The following is a 24,541-nucleotide window of genomic DNA, read 5'->3' on the forward strand; positions in this document are numbered from 1 at the left end:
TCACAATACACATTAACAACAACTATTCCTTTAATGAATTGAATGTCTATGAGTGGATACAATTACTGAAGAACTAGAGGGTACAGCATAAGTGATAAGAACAATGCCACATCCATGTGCAATCAGTTTCACTACCAAGAAGTTACATCTCCAAGGATTTATAAGAAAACCAAGAATCTCCTATTGAAAACCAGGCCCCAGCATACACAAGATGCATACTGTTAAATAATCTATTGATAATACCCATTATTTATTTCCCAGCCAGCTTAAGATTGCATATAGTACCACAGTGAAAGCTACCAACAGTACAGCACCACTGTTTCAGAGCAAAGCATGCAGAACACATGCTCTCAGGAATCCTGTAACACCACATATACATATTTCACCCATGCTCCTGTCTGCATCTCATCCTTGGGGCTGTAATTCAGATATAAACATTCACATTTGTTTGTTTGTTTTCTGAAATGTTGTGGGGTTTTTTTCCCCCTTAAATCTGCTTACCATAGGGAAGAGGCCAAGGGAGTGGTACCGACGTGACACAGCATTTGGCATAGTCTTGTTCCTAAGGTTCTTCAGCTCTTCTTGAGCCTCATGAAGCATTTCCATGCACTCTGCATACTTGTCTTCCAGCTCACGCAACTACAACATAGAGAAAACAGTCTAGGACCTTGTGATCTGCACTGTAGTCATGAGAAGACCATAAAATGTTTTTACACTAGTAAGAATAACGGTGTAAGGAGGAATATCCTATTATAAAAGAAAACAACTCCAAAGGGTGAATTTCCTATCACTGAAAATCATGAATAACTGATTAGTAACAGAAAGGGAATATGTAAAGTTTTAGGCTGATGATTAACAATGGAGGAGAAGAAATTAGTGGCACACAATCACTTCAAATCCTCTTCAAATTCCTATCCTCTCTATCTCTAGATAAAGACATTGTCAAAGAGATATGGAGATAAATGTGTGTTTAGTCCGATAATCTGCAGCAGTTCTTATTTGCCTGGTTATCATCAGGATGACCACAGTGGCAAACTGCATGAAAAAAAGAACAAGATATTGCATAGTGACCCAAAAGACCAAACAATTTTTAAACCAAGACTAACACATATATTTATATAACTTCCAACAGACTAACACCATGCCTTATTTATAGCTTGACCTTCTCTGAAAACACACCATATGTAATCACTCTGTGTGCAGATGCAGATGTCTGTATACCCTCGAGGTTTTTCAGTTCACCAACCACTTAAACAAAGTTGGGCAAAGAGGCAGAAGCCTGAAATACTGCAGTCCTACAAGTTTCATAAAAATAAACTACTTGGCTTAGAAACAGAGATTCCACGAAGATTGAGCTCATTCTTTTCCACTGGAGCACTGAAACTGCAAAAGAACTACCAGCGGGAAAGGCTTCACTGAGCATTCCTATCTTTGACCCAAAGTAGTTCAAGTATTAGACGCATCATAAGGGTATCAGGCTTTTTTCATTCTGTTTTGTCTATTCTGTACATGTAAGTGGAGTACCTAGAAGACAGCCAGCAATTCCGTGTTGTCTTTGGTTTACTCACTGAACAAATACACTACAAATGAGCTCTTCCATGCTATCTCACTGTTCAGGATAAGCCTGGTTTACCAGCCTAGAGAAGGTACCCTCAAAAAGGGTTCTTAAACAGCCCATAAGCCTCAGTTTTGTAAAGTATGTGTCATTTAAGCTGGAAAGAACAGGAAGAAAAAGTTCTAATATCTTCTGGAAACAGGAAAGTTATTTCATGCATATGCCTATATATATGAAACATTTTTTAATGCTTCTAATCCAGCTCACATTAAAAGTCCCATGTTAAAGCAAACACCCTGTGCCCTACTACTAAATTATTCTAATACCAAGCAGTGTACTTGCCTCTGCTGTGAGCTGTCTCTGGGCATCTTTAGCTGCTCCCAAATGCTGAACAAGTTCTTCATTTTCAACTGCACACTAAAATATGTCAAGAAACATTACCGCAGGTCAAAACATCTCAGTATTTCTAATGTTTATATCATATACTATTAGTAAATTGGAAAATTCTAACTTAAGACTCTTATTGCAGCAATATTAGCCCATACCACTTCATTAAAAAACATTTACATAGCATAACAAAATGTTAACACAAGTGTACCCAGCATAAGCGTATATTCAAAATGAATCCCTTAAGACCTACTGATGACAACCTGCTCACTGAGATACATGTACTGATAGTCTTGTTTTACTCAAGTTCAGTGCAGAATTTTATTTAATACTGAAAATAAATGTACTTAATACATTTGGTATTTAATGTAAGCATTTTTAACATACATATGCTTTCTAGTCAAGAGTGATATATACTAAATATCAAACAACGGCATCCAGATAAGGAGGTTCAAAATCCCCATTAGGCTCTAGCATTTATAAGTTGTAACTTATCTTCCAGTAAAACAATGATAGCAAATCACAGCATTGATCCTGTAACTGGATTCCTTACAGCTTTTGCCTTTTTCTGCAGATCGACGATCTGAGAGAGAAGATGGGTGATTTCTTCCTGCTGCCGGGCAGCATCTTCAGTTTTCTTTGCTAACTCCTCGGAGATATTGGCAATCTGTATGTTTGCATCCCCTTAAAGATAAACAATTACAATCACCATCACAATATGCAAAGGCAGAAAGATGTAAGAAGAAAGATGTTCTTTCAGAGTGTCACTTGACTCAGCAGAATCCTGCCCCAGAATGCAGAAACGTAGGACACTAAACCAGAAAGACACAAAGTGCTCACGTTGCATAGGAGACTGTCCTTTCCCTAACACTAACATTTTCTATGCAAAACTCTTTTGCACTTGAGAAAGATTTATCTCACAGCAGAAAATTCTGGCTGTAATAAATCAGATGAAATTTTCTTCCCACAGTCGTTTGTATAATGACAGTCAGTGTTGCAGGAATAAATGACTGACTGATCTGACACAGTTGGTTTGTTTTTTTTTTTAAACCAAACGACCTCAAATAAGATCTAAAAAAAAAAGAAAAAAAAAAAAAACATACTTAGCTCTTTGACACAGTCGTTGACAAGCTGTTGTTCTTTTTCTTCATAAGTTATTGTTTCAGTCTTCAGTTGACAGGCCTATTCAAGAAATCCACAAGAAATATGTGATATTACCATCTTTGTTCTCTGCCAGCATGCTGCTGCATTTCCATCTGCTTCAGAAAGACGAGCTTTTCTATTCACTCCTCCAAGAAGACAGTGAAAAAAATAACAGTTTTTGCCTGTCCTCCTTTATGTTATGGATAAAGAGGCCAGGTGAACACTACAGAGATGCTATTGCATGCAGTTGTACCAGTATCCCCTCATCTCCACAAGATGTCACCTGTGTACTTTACATTTGAAAAATAAAAAGCCCTAAGCATACAAAAGCCACATATGCACAGCTTTTATCTGGTCACCTTAACAGAGGTAGGTATCCAATGAAATGCACCATTTAAATACTTCAAATTAAAAAGAAAAACATGAGACAATACTTGAAAATTCCTAACACTGTAACTGTATATTCCACATAAAACCTTAGTGTTGCCTCCTTTCTTGATTTGTTTTTCCCCTCCAGCCAGCTGGCTCTGTCTGGCACCACCTTGAGGAGCCTGTAATGTATATCCTATGGATAGACACATAGAAGGCAGTGAAAGCTGCAAAGACTCGGGAGGCTTTGGATTTGGCTGCACACTGTGCATCACTGGCACAAACTGCATTTCTCTACAAGGAAAGTTACTCTACAACAAGGCTCTCCTATTACATCCTGAAGCAGTGTTCCTCTCAATTCTAACCTTACTTTTACTGTATCTACTGCTCATCTTCCTTGTGTGACAACCCAGTACAGCACTCTTCCTTAAGCAGTGACTTATCCAAAGGTGTGACACCTACGTATTTTCAATGTGCCCTACATTTGCAGTAGAAAACAATAAAGATACTATGTTTTCATACACTCATTCTTAGGCCAAAAGTATTTTATCTGCTATACTTTGGTACATGTTTGCAAAATGGTAATACGCTCCCACAGTTTAAAGGTTGTACAAAATATAAATAAGGGATATATAAATAGGGAATATATATAATAGGGATAAAAAGGGATATAAATGTATAAATAGGGATATCAGTTCTATCATGCATAAAAGGCAAGAAAGTCACAATCTTAAAATATTAACAGCCTGATTTGAAAGACAGTTGAAGATGTACATTTACTTATATACATTAAATATATTATTTATTTTATGAGGGTTGCTCCTGTTTTATGACATTGGCCCATGATTTCAAAGGTGGATGTTGGTGGTACGGCAGTAAAAGCTGAACCTTCACAGAATCACAAAATGACCTGGGTTGTAAGGGACCTCAAGGATGATGTAGTTGTAACCCCCCTGCCTAGCAGGGCCACCAAACATACACCTTTACTAGATCAGGTTGCCCAGGGCCCTGTCCAACCTGGTCTTGAACACCTCCAAGGACGGGGTATCCACAGGCTCCCAACCTTTCCAACAATACCCCATTACATGCTGTTGCCATGTGACAGATGGCAGCAAGAGGTACAGTCTGAATAAATAAATAGTGTCTGAGATAGAAGTGTGTCTGAAGCAAATGTGTGAAAATTAATTCCTCCATGCATAAAAAAAATGCACTCAGTGACATTCATTGACACTTGCTGAATGTTTATGGAGACTAAACAGTGAATGTGAGCACAGTGAGGCAGTGGGTGGTGTATTTCACCAGTGGGTCACCTCCACTGGTGCAGACTGTTACAAGTGCAGAACGCAGGCTCTTGTTCATCACTAGTAAAAATGCATACATAACAGTGGTGACTATACTGCAAAAAGTCTTTTGTAGCCAAAAATTTTCTATCAAAAAGTAATACTGCGCTCTTCGTGCTGGTTGTAGTTTCCATGGAAATAGTTAGGAGGCACTAATTTTAGAGCACTTTTCCTAGACAGGGCCCTAGACAATTCCTCTTCACTCAATGCAGCACAAGCAAGAGAAAGGGTGAGACAACCATGCTGTACACCCTAGCAGTTTCCTTGTCAGCAGAGTATGCTATGTATGTAGCTTCATGGAACTACTATTTGTCAGTCTTTCCTTCATTTAGGAAGAATAGAGGATAGTGATAAAATACGTACAAAGAGATTGTTGCCACTCATGGAATTACATACTCTTAATTATATGTTTCCAAAACATTTAATACGCGCTTCTCACCACCTGTGTTCCAGCATTTAATGAACAACTGTATTAAGCAAAACAAAGTGTGCAGTTTCACCTCAGATCTAAGTACAACATTCTCTTCTTCAAGGTCCTTGAGTTTCTTCTGAAGAGAGTCCAAGTGAAAGTAGTTCTGGACAGAGGAGGAAGATTCATTCCTCTTCAGCCTTGATTTAAAAAAGAAAAAGAAAAAAAAAAAAAGCAAGTTTGAGCTCATTTTTACCTGCATCATGGCCAGCATCACAAGAAATTAGGCTAAACAGAGGTCTGAAACAGCCAGAAACACATTGAATACACCAAGACTATGAGAAAAGAAACAACTTTACCATAGCAGTTTAATAGCTCCATGATTAATGCAGTACATGCTTCACCAGAATGCAGCAACAACTCTGCAAGCAAGGGCAGACAGCCCCTCAAAGCCTGCAATGTTGTTCAGTCAGCTAATTGCCTGGAACATGCAATGCAAGTCATGCTTAATTTCTTCTTTCTGCAACTGAAAACAGCATGGCATTTTTCACTGTGGCCTCAGGTTCCTAAAGCACAAAGTTCACACCCATGGAACATTCTAGAACAGTGTACAAAAGGGATGTGGAGCACTGGGGTATCATAGATGGAAAGAATCAATGTTGGCATCAAGTCCACAGTGATACAGTTCCTGTGAAAGTCACAGTGCTGTATCAGCAGCCTTCTTATCTACTCTCCCCTCCTATCTTTTGTTTGCAACAGTGTCACCACCTATAGTTCAATGCAAATCTTTCCAGCTGGTGCAATGCACCAAGTTCAGAGTTCCATTTATAGGTCCAGGCCATACAGAGATCATTGTACTACCATTCAAAGCTATGAAAAATGTCCAAACTACCTTTGTTTAGTACTAGACAAAGGTTCAGTGTTGCAGATTGGTAACTTACGGGGTGGAACAGATGGACTCCGGTTCACTTTCTTCAGCAGCACTGGTATAGAACTGAAGCAGCTCATCTTTCATGGAAAGCTCATGCCGTAACTGAGAAACCTGCAGAAAGAAATAGCTTGCAGATCAGTAATTTGCTTTTCTAGACACGTTCTTAAGTAAACTCACAGTCAATTAGTTATTCATCTTCCAAGCACCACCTTCAGACTAAATCAAGTGGCCTAAAATGGAACAGATTGGAAACCATTCCTTCACTTATAGGAAAGAACGAACACCCTTAAAATAGCCATTTTCTTTTTTAAATATACACAAAAACACAATTATCCACTTCTAATAAGAAAGGTAAGATGAGCAATCCAGAAACACTAATGCATTAGTCCAGACTGAATCACTAATGCATTAGTCCAGATCTACATTCAAAGAAATAAATTTACTGAAACAAAACAGCAAGAAACAAATGCGACACAATCAAACCAAGCAACACTACTTTCCAACCGATATACTGACTGTCAACATCTGGACTAGGTACAGACCTTGCAGACAGAGACAGCAGATAAAATTAACAGTGCTAATGCAGTAAGGTTCTTTTGGGACTCAGTTGCCTTTTGAGTTGACAATGCACAGTGGCAGCCGCCTTCTGAGGTGGCTGCCACCCAGTTTCTCAGTGTAGTTTGGGTCACTGGTGACTCCAAAACACAAGCATGGTAGAACAGTATGAGCAGTCTCATCCACGAAATTAAAATGAACAAAATTTAACTGAGTGGTTAGCATTTCCTGTAATTCCACAAACTTAACCTTGGTTAATTCATATTTCGATTTGGTTTAAAGGCTCAGTTAAACAGTAACACTTATGCAACAGCAAAGTTGCATTTTAAGATGCTTGTGTTAAGAGGTTCTTTCCTTTTTCCCTTGCAAAGGTATAAATAACAGAAACGAAAAGAAGGATGTCTCCTCCCACTTTCCTTGCAAGACTTGGTCCTCAGTTTCCGCTTTGCAGTGCACAAATTGCAAAGCACATTTGTTTTATTGGACTTCTACTTTTGTACCGCAGACACATTAATACTTCTAGTTATTAGTAGCAAAAAAAAGATTGTCAATAAAATAGATCTATGCTGCATTATCATCAAGAAAAAGATGAAACAATACCATAAAGCACTTAAACTGTGCGGAATTTTAAGCTAACGAAAGTCATCTACTTTACTAAGTCTGCAGAATTACACTCTGTGGAAGGCACCAAAGTCCTCTTGAGACATGGCTTCTAAAAGGAACTGCACATTTCTAAAAACACAAAACCACATTTCAGCCAGGAAACAAATCGAGCATATTCATCTGGGGAGATTCATTTTCCTCTATTTCAGGGACAGCTAAAGGCATTCTAAAGTAACAGATCCACCTCCTTCCAGCTCAGCTTCTTCAAGTAGCAAGGAATTAGATATTTCAGTGGGTGGGCACTAGCTTATCTCTAGCTTTTTCTATACTCTTCCTCTATGAATCAAATCAACTGAGCCCACTATTTTTGCTTCTATTTTCAACCATTCCTGTTCTTCAGAAGAAGGCAAAGAGCCAGTTCTGTTAAAGGAGCAGAACGAGAAGCAATGGGCACAAGCTGAATGATGCACAGGAAGCTCTCTCTGAATACCAGAAGCATTTCTTTGCACTGTGGGTGGCAGAGCAGTAGCACAAATAGCCCATATTGCTGGTGGAGCCTCCTTCCTGGGCAACCTAGGTTACTGATACCATGACATACACACCAATAAAGCCTAACTTTATATATTACACATCACTGTCTCTAACGAAAACCACATATCCCTCAAACAAACCATTTTAAGTAGTTTTCATGGAATTTTAAAAGCTCCTATTCAATTCTCTTTTCCCTTGTTTGTAGAGACAGTTGCCTTAGTTACCACATAGTCGAAATGCAGCATTAATAGGAGATGGGAAATTACTAAAAGGTTTTTAACATATGAATGTCATCAGTTTAAAGCCTGATGAGCTCTTCCTCAAAAGCATCCATTTCTGAAGGAGTCAAAATGATAATGACAATACTTCAAGCCACCTGGTATGAAGCTTGTTTTTGATTCTCCTTTTCCTAATGCTGCTCCTGAGTCCCTCTAAATAATTTTAAGTCGGTTTTGTCAGAGGAAGCCATTCCCGGCTCCCCATCTTCTTCAATCAAATTCTCCATTCTGTATGCATGGAGTATGAATGCCCTTCCCTACCTTGCCCAGTCATGTACACACTCAGCAAAAGCCTATCAACCAACACACAGATAAATGTCTGCCACATTATGGGACTTGGGCAAAAAAACATGTTCATCAAAAATCTAAGGCAAGTGCAGTCAAAAACTCAAAGGTTATGTACTGAAGCAGGCCAACAATCCATGTTTCAAGAGACTCTACCACAATTCCCTGAAAAGAGAAACAGCAAAATGACAAGAAGCTGTAAGATCTTCTCCATCTAGACAAGGTAGCAAGTTCCACCCTTTGATTCCCAACAAAACCCAATGCTTCTAAACACTAAGTTAATATAAAGTGCATTGAATATAATGACCAATCACTGAAATATAACCCTACCTATTTATCTCCAAACTGGCCCAGTTTGAAGCATGGAAAAGGCAGAATGCACATCATTTCAATGAGTGTGCACTGCTGGCATCCATGAATAAAAAGACCAGATATACTCCATTTGAGAAGGGAAGCACTGGCAGAACTCAAATGCTGTGGCCTTAATGACAAAATTCAGTATAAATAGAAAATTGTTCATCAGAAATTAAATTAAACATTCACTGGAAAGGAAAACAGAGGACTGAGAAAGATTCAGGAGAGACACAAGGAAAAGAGGAAGAGGGACACAAAGGAATGAAGGAAGATTAGTAAGGGAAATTATATATAAGGGCACAGAGGGGAACAAGGACAAAATCAGTAGAAGAAAACAGTAGGTAAGTGACTCAAAACAAAAGAGTAGCTGAATTTAGAGGAAAATAAAATGGCAAAGTAAGTTTCAGTCTTGGGTGTTTTTTTCCCCCAATTATCTGATTTGACCTAGTGAGTCAAATGACTTTTTTAGACATGGTTCTAAAAGTTACTTGCTACAAAAATGGCCAGCTGAACTGCTACAATTCAGGTTGACCAGCTACAGATAGGATGTATGGGAAAATTAAGCATGGATAAGGTAAAGATTAAAAAAAAATTTCTTCCCATCACTGCAGACACATCAGTCAGATGTAAAAAGAAAAAACATACCTCCTCCCTGATGTGTTCTACTTGCTCCTCAAGGAACTCATTTCTTTCTGTCAGTGATTTGTTCTTCTTTAACAGTGACTGGCCAATCCGAGCAGCTAATTCTAAGTCCCGTTCTTTCTGTGAAGCATTAAGAAAAGAAAGCAAATATATTATTGTTTTTATGCACTGAAGGAACAGAAGGAAAAAACAAGTATTTAAGACAGTAAAGAGCCTTTTTCACTTCTGTAAGGGTTTTGGTTTTTGCTAACTTATTTTTCTATTATGTAACACTGACATTATTCAGAAAAGACTGACCCATACACATGAAAACACAGCTTCGAGGTCTAATGTCAGGCAACGCAAATTAAACCAGATATTTTTCTCTACTATGACTTTGAGAAACCACTTTGGTATATATTTGCAGAACGTAATCACAGAACTTCCCAAGTCACATTTTAAGAATTCCAGAAACACAGCAAAAATACCAAAGAACTCAGTTGCTTCAATGAGGTCTTATATTTTCACTTGGTTCACCTTTAAACAGAAGGCTGTGCAGGAGCAGAAGCCAGTTCCATCACGAGTATCCAGCCTCCAACCCTCTTTGTGCAGGCACAGGCATTAACTCTTTCCTATAAAATCAAATCCGATCCCTTCCTCTTTTGCACATGGCCCAAATTTGCCTGAAGTGATTATTCTCATTCCATGTTTGCCTGTTCATTACCCATCTCTACAAAGGAACTGGAAATAACACATCCAGACACCACCAATACAAATAGCATACAAATGTACCAATACAAATTAGAGACTGTTGCATTGATGACATGTACCTATACACTGGATTGTAATCTGCCTAGGACAAGATGATAAATAATAGAAACCTGCATAGAAATATTCATTAAGCACTTTCACTGATTATTTTCTTCTTCAGTTATTATAACTCTAAAATAGTGGGAAAAGAGAATAGTGGTCAACTCACCACTTACCTTTATTTCAACATCATTTGAAGAAGAGCTTTTTCCCTTTCAGATATATATACTGAAAATACTACCCAAGGCAGGCATACAGATTACATGACTAAAATCCACCCTGTGACATGCATACATTCATGACAAAGTCGACAAAAACTAAAGCTGCTGTTGACGTGGACAGCTGACAGGAAGTAAATGAATTTGAATGAAGAGTCTTTCATAGCACACGAAAAAGGAAGTTTTGTAATAATAAAAAAGATGGATTCTTGATCACTGCTCTATCTACAAATAGCATTTTTCAAATGATTTTTGAAGGTCAGTCTCCTCTGTGCATTAAATTCACTAGTATTATCTAGACCTAAACCCTTGATATCTTATGGACAATCTTTCAGAACAGTAGGTCCCACAAAACTATCAAAAATGTTTAGTTCACATACTGGGACAACTTACTATTCAGTAATTTATCTCACTTCGTAAATGCAAAAAAACAAAAATATTTGACTCCACAGAGGCAAAACTATCTAGCAACAGGGTTGCTTACCTCAAAGTAGAGGAAGGCAAGTGTTTCCAGGCTCTTTAACCAACCTCCCTAGGTTTTCTACACAATTTTTAGCAGTTTAGCTCTAAATTTCATTTTGGGGTCATGCCTCTTATTGTTTTAAGGAACTGATGCATTATAGCAACATGAGTAATAAAGTTAGAGATATTTAAACAGTTATTAGAGAGATAAGAAAGCAGGTTCAAGGAAGAATCTCTTGCTGCTCTTCCATATCCAGACAGACCTGTTGTCGCTCCCTTTTTGCTTACTTTCAGGGCAAGAGACACAGGTTTTCAGAATGCCTATATGCACACATTGTTTTGATATCTTCTATTTCCTGTCTGCCCCCCAATAAAATGCTCCCATCCTGCCAACACCATGATGAATTCTTTTGAAGCTTGTCAACAAGAACAGGAAGACAGGGGTAGCTCTGGGGCTTGTTTTTCTCTTATTTGTAACATGGCAGCAGAAAGAGCTAAACCTTAACTTCTGCAAACAAATGTAGTCACTTGTGATGATGGCCATTTACATAACAGGGAAAGGAGATATAAGTTGTATACATCTGCCTAGAAAAGTGGTTAAAAAAGAAACAATGATCAATTAAAACAAAAACCTCACTGAAAAAATATATGTAGTTTTTATTTAAGGTTCACCTGTTGCATGTTCCTTCACATTCCCTTTGCTATTATCCAGATGGAAAAGTAAATCAAATGCTTCATAATGTTGGCTCAGCAAGTCCTAACATTGTTCCCATGAGTGTAATTTCTAGATCTATAGATATTTGACTACCTGGACTCTGGGGAGGAAATAATTTGGCGAAGTGCTCCATCACTGCCGGAAGGAGCCATGGAAACAAACGCAAGTAAATCCAAGGCAAATAAGAAAAAAGGAGCAGGACGCAGAAAGTTAACAGACTGTTATTATAAGTTAGTAGAATATTCCTGAACAAGACTTTTCTGGAAAAGCATCAGTTTTAGCTGAAATTTCATATAATGTTGTTTAAGAGAGTTCAGTTCAAAGCACAAAAAGCAGGACTTGCACTGAGATCAGAGTTATCAAATGTAGGTGACAGATGGGAGCATTCTTGTGCTTATCCCCTTGCAGGGCTGGAAAAAGAGACCACAAAATGTACTGTGGAGAGACAGACCCCCTGTTTTTGACATGGCAATTGCAATAAGTCAGCAAATAGCTATGAAGGACTAAATTATGCCCAGATATCAACTAATACATTTCCAAACGTTCTCATCCAAAATAAATCTTCCTAAACATTATTTGGAAAGTTATAATTAGAGTTTACACCAGGAAAACAGATAATTTCAGTCAGACAGTTTATCATGGTACTCTTGAACATAAGCATCCCCATAGCTCAGCAATTGCATTTTGCCATTCTCTGAGTACCAACGACTATGGTCATAATGACTTACATAAAAGTAGCAAAATAACACCAAAACCAAACATAAAGCTACCAAAAAAAGGCCTGGCAATGAATTCAAATTAAAAAACAAAATAAATTGTCCATTCATTCCTCTGGAAAGACACTATGTAAGATAATAATGCTGAACACAATTGTAATTGTGAATTTACTTTTTATAATAATAATCCAGCAATAATAATAATATTGGCTTTACATGTACTCCTCTCATTCATTTGAGCAAATATTTGGCCAAGAATAAATTAAATGGTCTAATTTGAGAAATAAGCACAAGTAATGAGTCCATATGACTGATGTAAACAAACTGCCTTTACTTAAAAAATTACTTACCTTACCCATTAGTACGCAATGAGATGAAGTTTACATACACTTATTCCTCCCCATTTGAAAAACATCTACCAGCAGTCACTATTAGTACCATATAATTTCTGTACTATTTTCTCATACTGTGTGTAGGTCTTTACTGAGATGCAATACTTGCCTCTTCAAGCAGACGTGTAACAGCATCTATGTCATTGTATGTTTTAGTCATCTGGCCCACTCTTTCAGCACATAAAACTGTAAGACAATAAGATAAAGCGTTAATAATGTTGGTAACACCACTCGGAGGAAAGTATATCCTTTAAAGATTTATATAAGTTTACATCTTAAAGCTACTTATTTCAACTTTTGGGTTAGTGTTCCAAGTTAAACTGAGAACACTGGTGCTTCTCTTTTGCAATGGGAATTTGTTTTCATTGGTGGTGGTGTAAGTCATTGAAACGTTAACATTTTGTTCTCCAAAGAGGAATGCCTCAAGTTCATGAAAAATAAATAAGTAAGTAAGTCAAGGAAGAAGTGAATACACGTTCTTGGACACAAGAACAGGAATCTGTGATGTCAGCAAGTCACTGCATTGTATGCAGAATTGTTCCATGAATAAGCAACTCCAGTAGCTTTAATAACATTGTTCAGCATAAATATTACATCATATTAAACTGATAAGAACTAAGCATTACTGTATGAGACAGCAAAGCCAACACAAAATGCATACAAAATAACAGCCCATTTTTATAACACTCAGACTACAACACCACGGCCATAGTATTACTCATAAAAATGTCTACTAAAACAGGGTGTTGGTGATAAAAACGCTAAGGTGGAGCTGGGAGCTTTGTTAGGTTGAAGGACGTATGCCAAAGTTTGGTCTACCCTTTAAGAACCTGCATAAAATTATCCAGAGATCTGCAAGTTTTCTAATATATATATATATATATATATATATATTCACAATTCTTACATATTACTCTCATTTTTCAGCTGCTCAAACCCTGTACTTCTGAACAAAAAACACAACCCAAATGTCGATAAAGTTGAACTGATTGTATTGGCTATTGGCTAGCAGACTGCTGTAATGCAAATTGTTCTTCAGGGGATTTACCCTTGACAATGTCAGTTAAAGCTCAGCCTGATAGATCCGGCTAATGCCACTTCAGCATGCATCAGGCGGGGTTGGGAGAAACAAAAACAAGGCCTAATAAGATTAAAAAATAAAGCGCTCTGGATGCAGCAATAAGGAAATAATCCTGCCCAATTACAAGTATACAAGATACCTGCATGTAAATACACAGTCTATCAGCACTAAGGCACATCAATAATATATCAAATACAGCAGTACTTTGATATCCGTTGAAATGTTTTGTTTTTCCACACTTCAACATTAGAAAGATGATCAAGCTAAAGCAAGAATTCCATTTACTTTGTTTATTTTCCTGTTTCTCAAACTCCAGTTTTGATTAACAAATCCTGAAAACATTTCAGTGATGAAAGGATTGCCTGGGAATTCCATAAAAATCATTCAAATATACACAAAAAATAATAACATCCAAATAATTATGCCTGAAAATGGAAACGGGACAAAAGGTTACACTTCAAAATAGTAATTTGACCAAAATTACATAGCAATATAAAGAAACCCTGAACCCTGCAGCATTGTACCACAGAGAATAACAGAGCACCTGTAAGCTAAAAGCTCTATGATCTGCTTTTGACTAAACAGGATGCCACAGGAAAAATCCCATAGTATCTTGAAGAGAACATCAACTGTGTTAACCAAAGGAAGTAAAAAGTTTTCCATAAGAACTCCTTAAGAAAACAGAGAGGCTTAAAAAAATTATTCAGAATGAAATACCTATTAATTTACATCACCACAAAAATGACAAGTTCAAAGGTCGTGCAATAACACCTATTAGAAGCCTTGACATCAAGGGTTTATTTTCCAAAACAATGGCACAGTAAGTAGTTCCCTTGGTTACAACATTCCCTTACTGCCATAAAATTACGTTTGAGACATAAATACTGATAATCGCTAGTGATTATGACTATGCCAACACCACACCATTTGAATTCAGGTGTACATGTACCCTAGCTGATAGAAGGTCAGTGCTCCCACAGACAGAATAAGGTCACTTGGGAGGAAAAAGAGAAATCAAGGTTGGTACCACACAGTTAGCTGCTCATATAGCTATTCCTTCTGATTTCACCATTTAATCTTTATCAGGCTGCCTTGATAACCTTCTGTTATTACACAGCCATTTCAATACGTGGAACATTAGAACGAGTTGCACACTAACTTTTGTGTATAATTGACATTTCTGAGCTTCAAGGGAAAGGCGACCTTGCCAACAAGCAGATAAAGTCAAATATTCTTTTGCAGTTTCTGCAAACAAACCTTAGAAGCTATCACAAAAGACTTATTACTGGTATTGCAGTAGCAATACGGTCACCAACTGTAGTTGTATTTCAGAGCTAACACTGAACTTCTGTTGGTCACAGTTAACACAGAGGTCTTCATATACTACCCTGACAATGTGAAATGGTTTCAAAACCAACATTATACATTATTCATCCTTCTCAGGATCCAAGTGGAAGCAAACTTGAAAAGACTGCATACAATAAAACCCCCTGTCAGCTGCATCCTACAGTCACTCAAGGTGCAACCCAGCAGAAACAGCAGACTGACACTAGGGGAGAGGAAAGCGAGAGGGCAAGCTTAAAAACAGGTACAGTTCCCTCCCCTCTGAAACACAGGCAGCAGGGGAAGAGAAGGTAGAACAGAGCAAGCAATTCAGCAGCAGTATATGAAAAATTCAAAACTGCTTAAGTATGTAGCCAATCTTCCTAAATTAACACTAGGCCAACTGCTAGAGCTGTGATTTTGATTTCCTTAGTAGTCCAAAAAACTTACCAAGTGAAAAAAGATGCATTATTTTGAGCTCTGATGAGTGAAACAGAGGAAAAAACACCTCAGGCTTCTAGCCTGCTTTGCCTTCTGATGAATAGGAGAGCCTCATAACACAACTGTAGATAAAACAAGAGCATATGAAGGACAATGCTCTGTAATGTAAAACCAGCAGTGCCAATTCACTGACCTCTTTTTGCTCATTTGCAAACTAGTATTATTTTTGCCCGAGGACAATAGAACTGTAGTATCTAAATGCATGCACGCATACATCCAAATCCAATGTACTTTGCACCTCACAGTTTATGGATAAAGCCATTAAGCAATAAAGACAGAACATTAAAATAAAATAAAAAAAAATAATAATCCGTAGAAAGTAGAGCACAGAAATTCATTTCTGTTGAGCTTTGAAATTAATGTCAAATAAAACCAAAGAACAAAGAATGCTTCCATTGTGTTATATTCAAGACTGTATTAAACATATGAAACACAGATCACTGGTAGTGGAGTTGTGGAGTTTTTTTTAGCTTTGCTGTTGTGGTTTTTTTCAAGTCAAGCACATAAATGGACAAATCAAGGACTTCCTCTTCCCTAAAGTACCTAGCACCATCTTCATTCTCTCTTAAGGCTTGTAGATTTACAGTTATCCACACTGTGGTGCTTCCCAATCAGATTACAATTGAGAAGATTTACTTTGCATTTATTTCTCATCACTCGTTTAATGCAGTGTATGACCAGAAGCTTCCTTTGGACTCTGAGTTCCGCACTGCCTAAAGCACCAACTACCAAGCTGAAGATGCCCAGGAAGAAAGTATATGCCCTCCTGGATGGCACCCTGAAAACCAAACAGCCATGCAGCATATTGTTTAAGAGAAAAGTCTTTTTCCAGGAACAGGAAAGAGCCAGGGAGGGGGAGGGGATCAACACTGTAACTATTGGGAACAGCTGCCCTGAGTCACCTTGCAGGGGGGTTGGAGCTTGATGATCCTTGAGGTCCTTTCCAACCCAAGCCATTCTATGATTCTATGATTCTTCTCCAAACGGGAAAAACATCACAGGAGCCAGCAGTCTTAGGTGTCATTGGCCCTGGCTGCACTGGCTGATCTGAACCAGCACTCCTCCCCTGTGACACAACCCCTCCTAATTCTTGCGTTGAAGAACTAAGAGAGCAACCAAGGTTGAGGAGGGAAGCTCGGGACTCATTGCTCCTCTTCCCATTCAATTCTAATCACTGTGAACAGAAGGCAGATAAGACGTCATGGTGAAGTTCCACTTTTAAGGCAGATAATACTGACCTGCAAAACAACACAGTGTGACAGACAGTCTGTGGCAGGCTCAGACTCTTCAGCTCACACTGTTTTAGTTCTGGCATTCTGTGCAATTATGTAAACTCACAGTTTCAGTCCCAGAGCCACTAATCATTACTCTCTGGCACAGGTTACTGCAAGCACTACCTTGATCAAGCAATGGGTAAGGGGCCATTCTGGAATGGTGTCATAGCATATGCATTTCCTTTCAAATGAGCTCAGAAATAAAATGTCCCACCAACTCTGCTATCACTCAAGCTAGAAAGGTTTAACTTCTCCTCTGCTAAAGTTACTAGCAGCCCTGACTAAATCAAGGCAAAGGCTTCTGGCCACTAAGGTCTGGCACATCCCAGATGGGCCTCTGGGAACACATTCACCTGAGCAGCTTAACATCTTAAGAGACTTCTGTCACAGGAGCTTGGAAAACGTGCTCCTGAGTCAGGACTTGCCAGGAGCCCTAATTCACACACAGCACATCCACAGGCCTGTGGCCTTGCCCTCCCTCTCCCAGGGCAGGAGTGCGGCTTTCTGCAGGACGAAGGTGCACTCAGGACAGATGGGAGGTCACTGTGCAGCCCTGTTAAGACAGTCACTGCACCACTGCTCACAGTCACACTGTGGGTGAGGAGTCTGAAAGAACAGCATTGTGAATAATACAGACTCAGCAACTACACAATAACAACGTGACAAACAACACCATCAGTAGGAAGCAGCAACAGATTTCCACCAAGTAGAACCAAAAGGTTTTATTTTAAACCAACAAAAACTGAAGAGATGCTATCAACAACTATCCCTTCTCTGCAGTCAGCTCAAAGACCATCAAATGAAGAGCAAACATTACTGTTGTGCAAACTACAACTCAAAAGCAACACCCTGACTCTGAAACTGTTCTGCCTAGACCTATCTGAAGGTGCCTCCCACACTTATCAGGAGCACTGATTCTGTAATGCCACCCAATGCAATACCAGTTCTGTGACAGAGGTTTGAAAAACAGGACTCACTATGTCAAAAAGACCATGGATAGAGCAATCAAGTACTGAGTCCTCTTCAGGGGATAGGCTGAACAGTTAAGAAGTCTTCAGTTCACAATTTTTACCACCTCCTTTCTATGAGAACATTAAGAAATTCAGAGTAAACAGAAAAACTGCAAATCATTAGTGAAGCATGTTCCCCGGTTTTCCCTTTTCTTATACTAGACTTACAGCCAGATTCTCTTCTCTTCAGCGGGGAAAGGATACAAGCTAGTGTTTCTATCTGCTTTACTTACAGATGAATTGGCTCACCCCCAACAGAAATACTGTCATCAAGAAATGTGCCATGTGGAAAGATACCTAGAAGCATCAGACATCATTTTTGTGTATGCACATCACTACTACATTAAGTACGTAGGTGACCTAAACATATAGGTGGAAGAGTGGGGCATCTTTTAAAGGATTTCACATACATACTGAGCTTTTGAGTGGTAGGCACTGAAGAGGCACAGGACTAAATTTATCCCAGATAGAACTCAATGTTCCTTTTTCATTTTAAATCAGCAAGAATAGGCTCAGAATGTACTTAGATCTCCATGAAAGGTAAAATACACAGGAAGAATAAGAACACCATTATATGTTTCAGCAGTCATTTCACCACCAAAAAAATAAGAATCAAATACAAAACAAAGTACTTCTGCCTAATCAGATAGCAGCTCTCTCTCCATCCCAAACCCCAATTTTAAAGCTGCTCTATCACCAGTACTCTCTCAAACACCCTTCTATTAAGCACATATTGGCAAGTTGTCTTTAATTCCTTCAGAGGCACAACATGGAACACAGTTTATGATTGAAATCCAGGTGCAACACTCCATGCTGGGGAATTCTTTAGAGACAAGTCCTGTGTAACAGGTTCAATGAGAGTGTTACATCCATGAAAAGCCTTTTCACTTTCAAGTTTTGGACATGGCTTCCAATGGGGTCAATCTTTCAAAGTATCATTATATCAGCTGTAGAATACTTGGAAAAATCACTCCTCTACTACAAAAATCGTTGTTCAGAGTAAAATTCACAATACATGAAATAACATACATGGAGTATTTAGCTTTCAGTGCCTGATGGTCTGAAGAAAAGGCTAGAGCAGCTGGGAGCAGCCCCCGAATGGGAAGGTACATACTCCTCATAGTGGGTGAGCAAGAGAATATCCAACACTCATACATTCACACTCCCACCCTAACAGGCCACCTGTCTGCAATTCTACAAATACCTATTATTTCCGCAACATATGAAAAGATTTGGGACCGTTTATTTCCTCAAAAGGCAAAGCCACACGACCCAAAACTTGGGTTATTTCTGTCTACATGCTTTCAAGTGCATGGTTAAGTACAGGACTGTTACCTAGTTTTTTTCCTCATTTTTAGAAGTCCCTGCTGGGAATGACAAACTGACATACTCAGACTCACAATACGTGTACGAACTGCGTATATAGAAAAAATGCACTACATATCTAAAGAAAGGCAATTTCTCTAATCCAGTTTTATTATATAAAAACCTATTGCATAGCTGACATCTGTTGATCATGCGTGTATTCTTTATGAAATGTAACTAAGTTAAGATTCATTCTACCCCCACACGCCTATTTTATTACTCTTTCGCCTGAAGGCAGCGTGTATGCATTAAAAAGGATCGAAAAACGCAGTAGGTTTAAATCCACTAACATTTCTCAAGTCTTTTGCAGACTGCCATGCACTACTAACATAAAGATTTAAAAACAAAAAGGTAGAAAGTACCTTCTTCCAAGATCTCAAGGTTCTGCCTGTTAAATGTACTTTCCCTCTCATTTTCCTCCTCGTAGTCATATTCAAAGCTTTCCTCTTCGTTTCCTGACATTGCTGAAGCTGTCCCAGATAGATGCAGTGCAGTGTCTCAGTCTGACAGGTGACAGGATGTCATTCCCCCTATGGAGGTACCCCTGGGGAGAGCAGTAGCAGGGCTCCACAGAGCAGAGTACCATCTTTCTTCACTCACATGCTCAGCCAGGGAGAGACTGAGTGACTGCGTGTGCCCTCAGCACAGCAGCTTTGCCTGGTGAAGACAGGGTGGAGGAGTGACGAGACCATCTGTCTAATAATTACTGTGAGATTGAGGTTGTTCCTCATACCAGCCCAGAGGGCGGGCAGTTTGTACTCGGGTGCTGTCAGTGTGCTTCAGACACAGCAATGACAATGTTGACAGCCCCTCCCCAATAGACCTGGCACTGCCATCTCCTCAGCCCTGGCCCTCTCAGGCAGTGGTGGCCATCTGCTCACACCACAGCCCACCCAGCCTCTGGCTATCAAAATATCTTGGTTTTCCATATGCATTTTGACTGTATGTTACAGGAAATGAAACACCTCAAGCCCATGTACAGCACCCCCAGTGCGTATCCAAGGGCACGCGTGTCTCTCCTCTGCTTGAACAATAAACAAAACCTTTTCCTAAACCTCACGGCACACACAGGGAGCATTAACTTTCTTATTTAAACTTCTTGCAGCTATGGATACTCAGTGTTTGCCAAGTTGCCTCCCTCATTACCTGTGGCAGACCAGTGCCCTTTGCCTTCTACAGAAAACACCTCAACCTGCGTCATGGGCGAAGGCAGCCAAGTGGGGGGACTGCAATATATTATTTTATCAGTAATATCATGTGGTTTCTTTCCCCATCTCTAAATTCTTAAAGCTTTACTGTCTCCATTTCTCCCCTGTAACAGTGGACCATAACTCTTGAAAATAAATCAGATTTAAAACCACCACCGACAGCAACCACCAGCCACTAAGAATCCCATTTGCCTCCAGCATCTTTGGCCTCAAATCAGTTCCAGGGCTTGTGATCATCCACAAATTTCACTGAGTGTGTAACAAATATGAAAGCTGACAATACCTTTTCCAGTTCAGACCTCAGACCTTTCCAGGATCAGATTCTGCAACAAACAAATCCAAGCCCCTTCTCTGCAACACTGCCTTTGGTTATCTTTCCTTATAGACAGTTCGCTGCTCTATTTCACTTGCTCAGTGGAAAAGACAGTACTGCTCAGAAATGGGAATTACACACGTGTCCAACTGAGCTGAACATCCACCTGCCATTAGGTTTGAGCCAAACGCCCCATTTTGCAGGCTTACAAGACTGGATGGTTTAAGAAACACATTATTTACAAAGGCTCAAATAAGACATGAAACACATCTTTTTTAATTACCAGGAGTAAATATATAAATATATATATGACATAATCCACAATCTAGAATTAATTTACCACTTTAATAGGTAGAGAATGGAAATTCAGGGAAACACTAAACTAAACTGAGACACTTTTTTGAATGAATGCAAGTACTTTTCAAATCTCGGGGACAAAAGCTTCCACCCTTGCCAACTCTACTGTTATTCTGTGGCTTTTTTGTTCCTGCCAAGTGTTCTGCCACAGCTAACTCATAAGGAGAACAGAATAGCATGTGACAGACCAAAAACATGCATGTTGCTGCCCAATGTAGACAGCAATAGAATTAATATTCTCACGTGCTGACTTTTGAACTGTGGCTGACAATACAAACAACTTGGACTCTGACTTTCAGAAACCTGAAGAAAAACAAGTATTGCAGTATCTACTCTGTTAATATTGTTAAATCACATTTTATATGCTGATCTACACTTATAGTGGGTGAGGAAGTAATGTGTACTGTACTCTTAGGCTATCAGCTCATTTTTAGTGGTACTTTGCATTAAGCCCTTTTACTGGTGCAGGAATATTTATGTGACAAATATTAAGAGCCAAGTCTCCAACAGGTACCAAACAATAAGCAGTGACGGAAGAAAAAAGACAAACTGTACACGGCTCTGAAAATACACACTCTAATCAGGAAAGATTCAAAAGAGATTTTAATATTTCCTGTAAACACAGACTTAAGGGACTTATATAGCATACCAGGGCAAATATGCCATTTTTAAGGGCTGCTGCTGCAAGGTAAATTTAGTATACCAACTGTAATCAACTTAGCACGTAGGCCCCACTGTTAGCAGAAGACATTCTTCTCCTTTTGGGAAGCTTGCTAAATAAACATGCCTAAAACACACGTGCATACTTCTAATGCAGTTCCTACACTAAGGTACAGACCTTACCTTTGGTAACTTTGCAACAGAAAAGGAAACAAACCCAGGGTTAGTTAAGAAGGGTGAGGCAGGACACAATGCATATAACTCTCTTATCCTGACTCATTCTGCTGCACACAAAACATTCTAACCTCCTTTATCAATAAAAAAAATCTAGGCTTTTGCACATAATCACCACAATTAACCAGTAATAACAATGCTGCACTTAGAATGAAAAGCTTCTCCATAGGCAAGCAAGTCCAAAAAAAAAACAATGGCTGAAATGGCAGCATATAGGTTCTAACGTACACTGATGAAGAAACATGACTGTTTTGGGGTGGGCTTTCCAGAGAGCAAGCATAAATTGGCCACTGAAATGTGCTTTCTATTAGGACATACAGTCAAACAAAATTAAATTGTTCCAACGTATACTGATTTGTATGTTTGTTTACAAAATGTACATTTGTGTATTGTGCACATCTCCCAGTCTTAAAAAACACACCCAATTAAATTGCTTCAGCCAAAAGGGCAGCATCTTATGTTTCTGGAAAGAATAAATTGGGATGATGCAGGAAAGAGCTTATCTATAAATACAGCAGTTGAGCAGCTCAAGAGGAAATTACATCTCTATGCTGAAAAATAAGCCACTTAAAGATTATATATAAGTAGCAGTAGCCTAGGTCTAACTAGATACAGAGCCAACAGAAGAATAAAGAAAAGGAAGGAACACAGCAAAAGAAGGAAACTGGAACATTATTTCAATGATTGCATGCATATCAGCAAGGTTGAACCACATTTATCAAGGATGAAGAAGCAAATACCTGAAGGAGAATTTTATCCACATACCTAGGGAACAAGGGCTGCTTTCAAGACTATGTGCTACAAGTATTGTCTGAAAAGCAATTCGTCGTCCAATGTGCAGTAATCAATAACAACACACTCAGGGGAGACACCGCTTATTTATCTCAGCATTGCATAAGCCTGGGTGCTCGGTGGTTTCCCATAAATCAAGCACACACGTGAAACTCTCCACGCAGTATTTATACACAAAAGTTGCCATGTTAATACTTTTCCAGTCCTTTCTCCTCACAATGATTGGTTATTTTTCATACAGTTATAAGGATTCACAGATCTAGGGTTTTCTTGCCAAGTTGGCAGTATCCTGAACAATTAATTTTCCCTTCAAGGCCTACTGGAACTGAAGAGACCCTGACTAAGGAAACTAAGTAATTATTCTTCTGATATCTAATACAATGTTAAGTCAGTCTACGGGCTTTGGGATGGATGGCCCCGGTTAAGGATATTAAGTATTTATTCTTCTGATACCTAACACAAAGATTGCTCAGTTTGTTTAGAATTAGCCTTCAACACAAGCATCTGTAAGGTTTTCACAGATGAAGACAGAATGCTCACTGACGACATCCAGAGCAACACTAGAGTTACACGGGCACAGAGATAAAAGAAGAAAACCTATGAAACAGTATGAGTACTCAGAAATGCTCAAGCATCAGCTGAACTCCTGTTGCAAGAGAGAAAGGGTCAAACCATATTTCAGGCTAAGAGGTTGACTGTGCCACCACAGAGCTGGCAGATATTTGTGAGGTTACCTGTAGCTGAGATGAACAGAGGAAGAACCATGGAGATCCAAGAACACTTAGAAATGCAGCACAGAATAGGGAATATTCTCCTAATGCAGCCTTTAAGGAGTGATTAAAAAGAAAGAAACAGCCACAAAGGAAGGTAACTAGGACGCCGACTCACATTTGCAAAGGCATAATGCTACAAATAAGACCAGAATAAGTAACTGTGCTGGCAGGTCAAGGGGAACAAACATTAGCACTGTTAATGATTGTCCAGCTGAAAGAGAAAGTTCAGGAACTTGTTGATAATAGTTACAATGGAATAAAAAACAGAAGAGAGGAGTACCAAACAGTATCTGCAGACAGAACAGGAGACGAAAACATTGCTGTGCAAGAAGGAAGAAAGCATGGATGGGAGTTAAAAGACATGGAGCAGAGCAAGAATTGCCAGAATGACCACAAAAGTGAGATGAAGTCAATTGGGCAAACATGTAAGAGGACAGAAGATTTGGTGTGAGAGAAATGGGAGACATAAAGGGGCAGTGAGGAAAAAGAAAAAGGGATGAAGACGCTGTTTTCTCCACAAGCAACTGCTGATGCTCGTGGACAACAAAGGGAGAATGAAAGTTCCAATCTCACACACACGCACACATACAAAGTCACCTGGAATTACAGGCAATGAACTCCCAGGCACCAAAGAGGAGTTTTTCAGTTAGAAATAAGTGAGTAATGAAAGAAACTACATGAAAAAAATTACTTGTTCCATAGTCAACCTGGATTTCTCTTGCATTGCTCATTGAAAGGGTGGAGAAGACTGGCCCCAAAGAGGGAGAGAAGGCTATTCAGAAAGATTTCTACAGGCATCTATTTATCTACTTTTTTTCTGTTTGGGAGTCTGTGGGAGTTTTTTGCTTATTTTTCCCACCTAAATTGAGTTTTGTGTTCCTTAATAATCTATTTTACATGTTTAAAGGACAACAAACAAAAACAAAACAAAAACTGAGATGAAGCTAGACAGTTATACTGCTCTCCCTCATGATAC

General features: G+C 38.9%; 1 protein-coding gene across 24 annotated transcripts in view; it reads right to left on the minus strand.

Annotated features, from left to right (window-relative positions):
* TRAK1 (trafficking kinesin protein 1) overlaps nt 1-24,541 on the minus strand; it is a 117,623-nt gene that overhangs the window by 24,352 nt on the left and 68,730 nt on the right. For 22 of the 24 annotated variants that reach the window (XR_014942923.1, XM_085538209.1, XM_015854101.3 and 19 more), the window contains 8 exons: nt 12,784-12,860; nt 9,386-9,502; nt 6,145-6,245; nt 5,295-5,403; nt 3,046-3,124; nt 2,496-2,626; nt 1,898-1,972; nt 502-639 (listed from right to left, as the gene is read on the minus strand). Coding sequence is in view for 23 of the 24 variants with exons in the window: in XM_085538214.1 (XP_085394340.1) it covers nt 502-639; nt 1,898-1,972; nt 2,496-2,626; nt 3,046-3,124; nt 5,295-5,403; nt 6,145-6,245; nt 9,386-9,502; nt 12,784-12,860 (827 nt within the window). In the remaining variant the exon portion in view is untranslated. Of the gene's footprint in view, nt 1-501; nt 640-1,897; nt 1,973-2,495; nt 2,627-3,045; nt 3,125-5,294; nt 5,404-6,144; nt 6,246-9,385; nt 9,503-12,783; nt 12,861-19,590; nt 19,882-23,526; nt 23,573-24,541 lie in introns of those variants that run through there. The other 2 variants (XM_085538200.1, XM_015854100.3) reach the window with 2 other exon arrangements.

This window comes from Coturnix japonica, chromosome 2 (assembly GCF_054131305.1).
Source record: "Coturnix japonica strain WE chromosome 2, WE-NBRP24, whole genome shotgun sequence".
Taxonomy (NCBI): domain Eukaryota; kingdom Metazoa; phylum Chordata; class Aves; order Galliformes; family Phasianidae; genus Coturnix; species Coturnix japonica.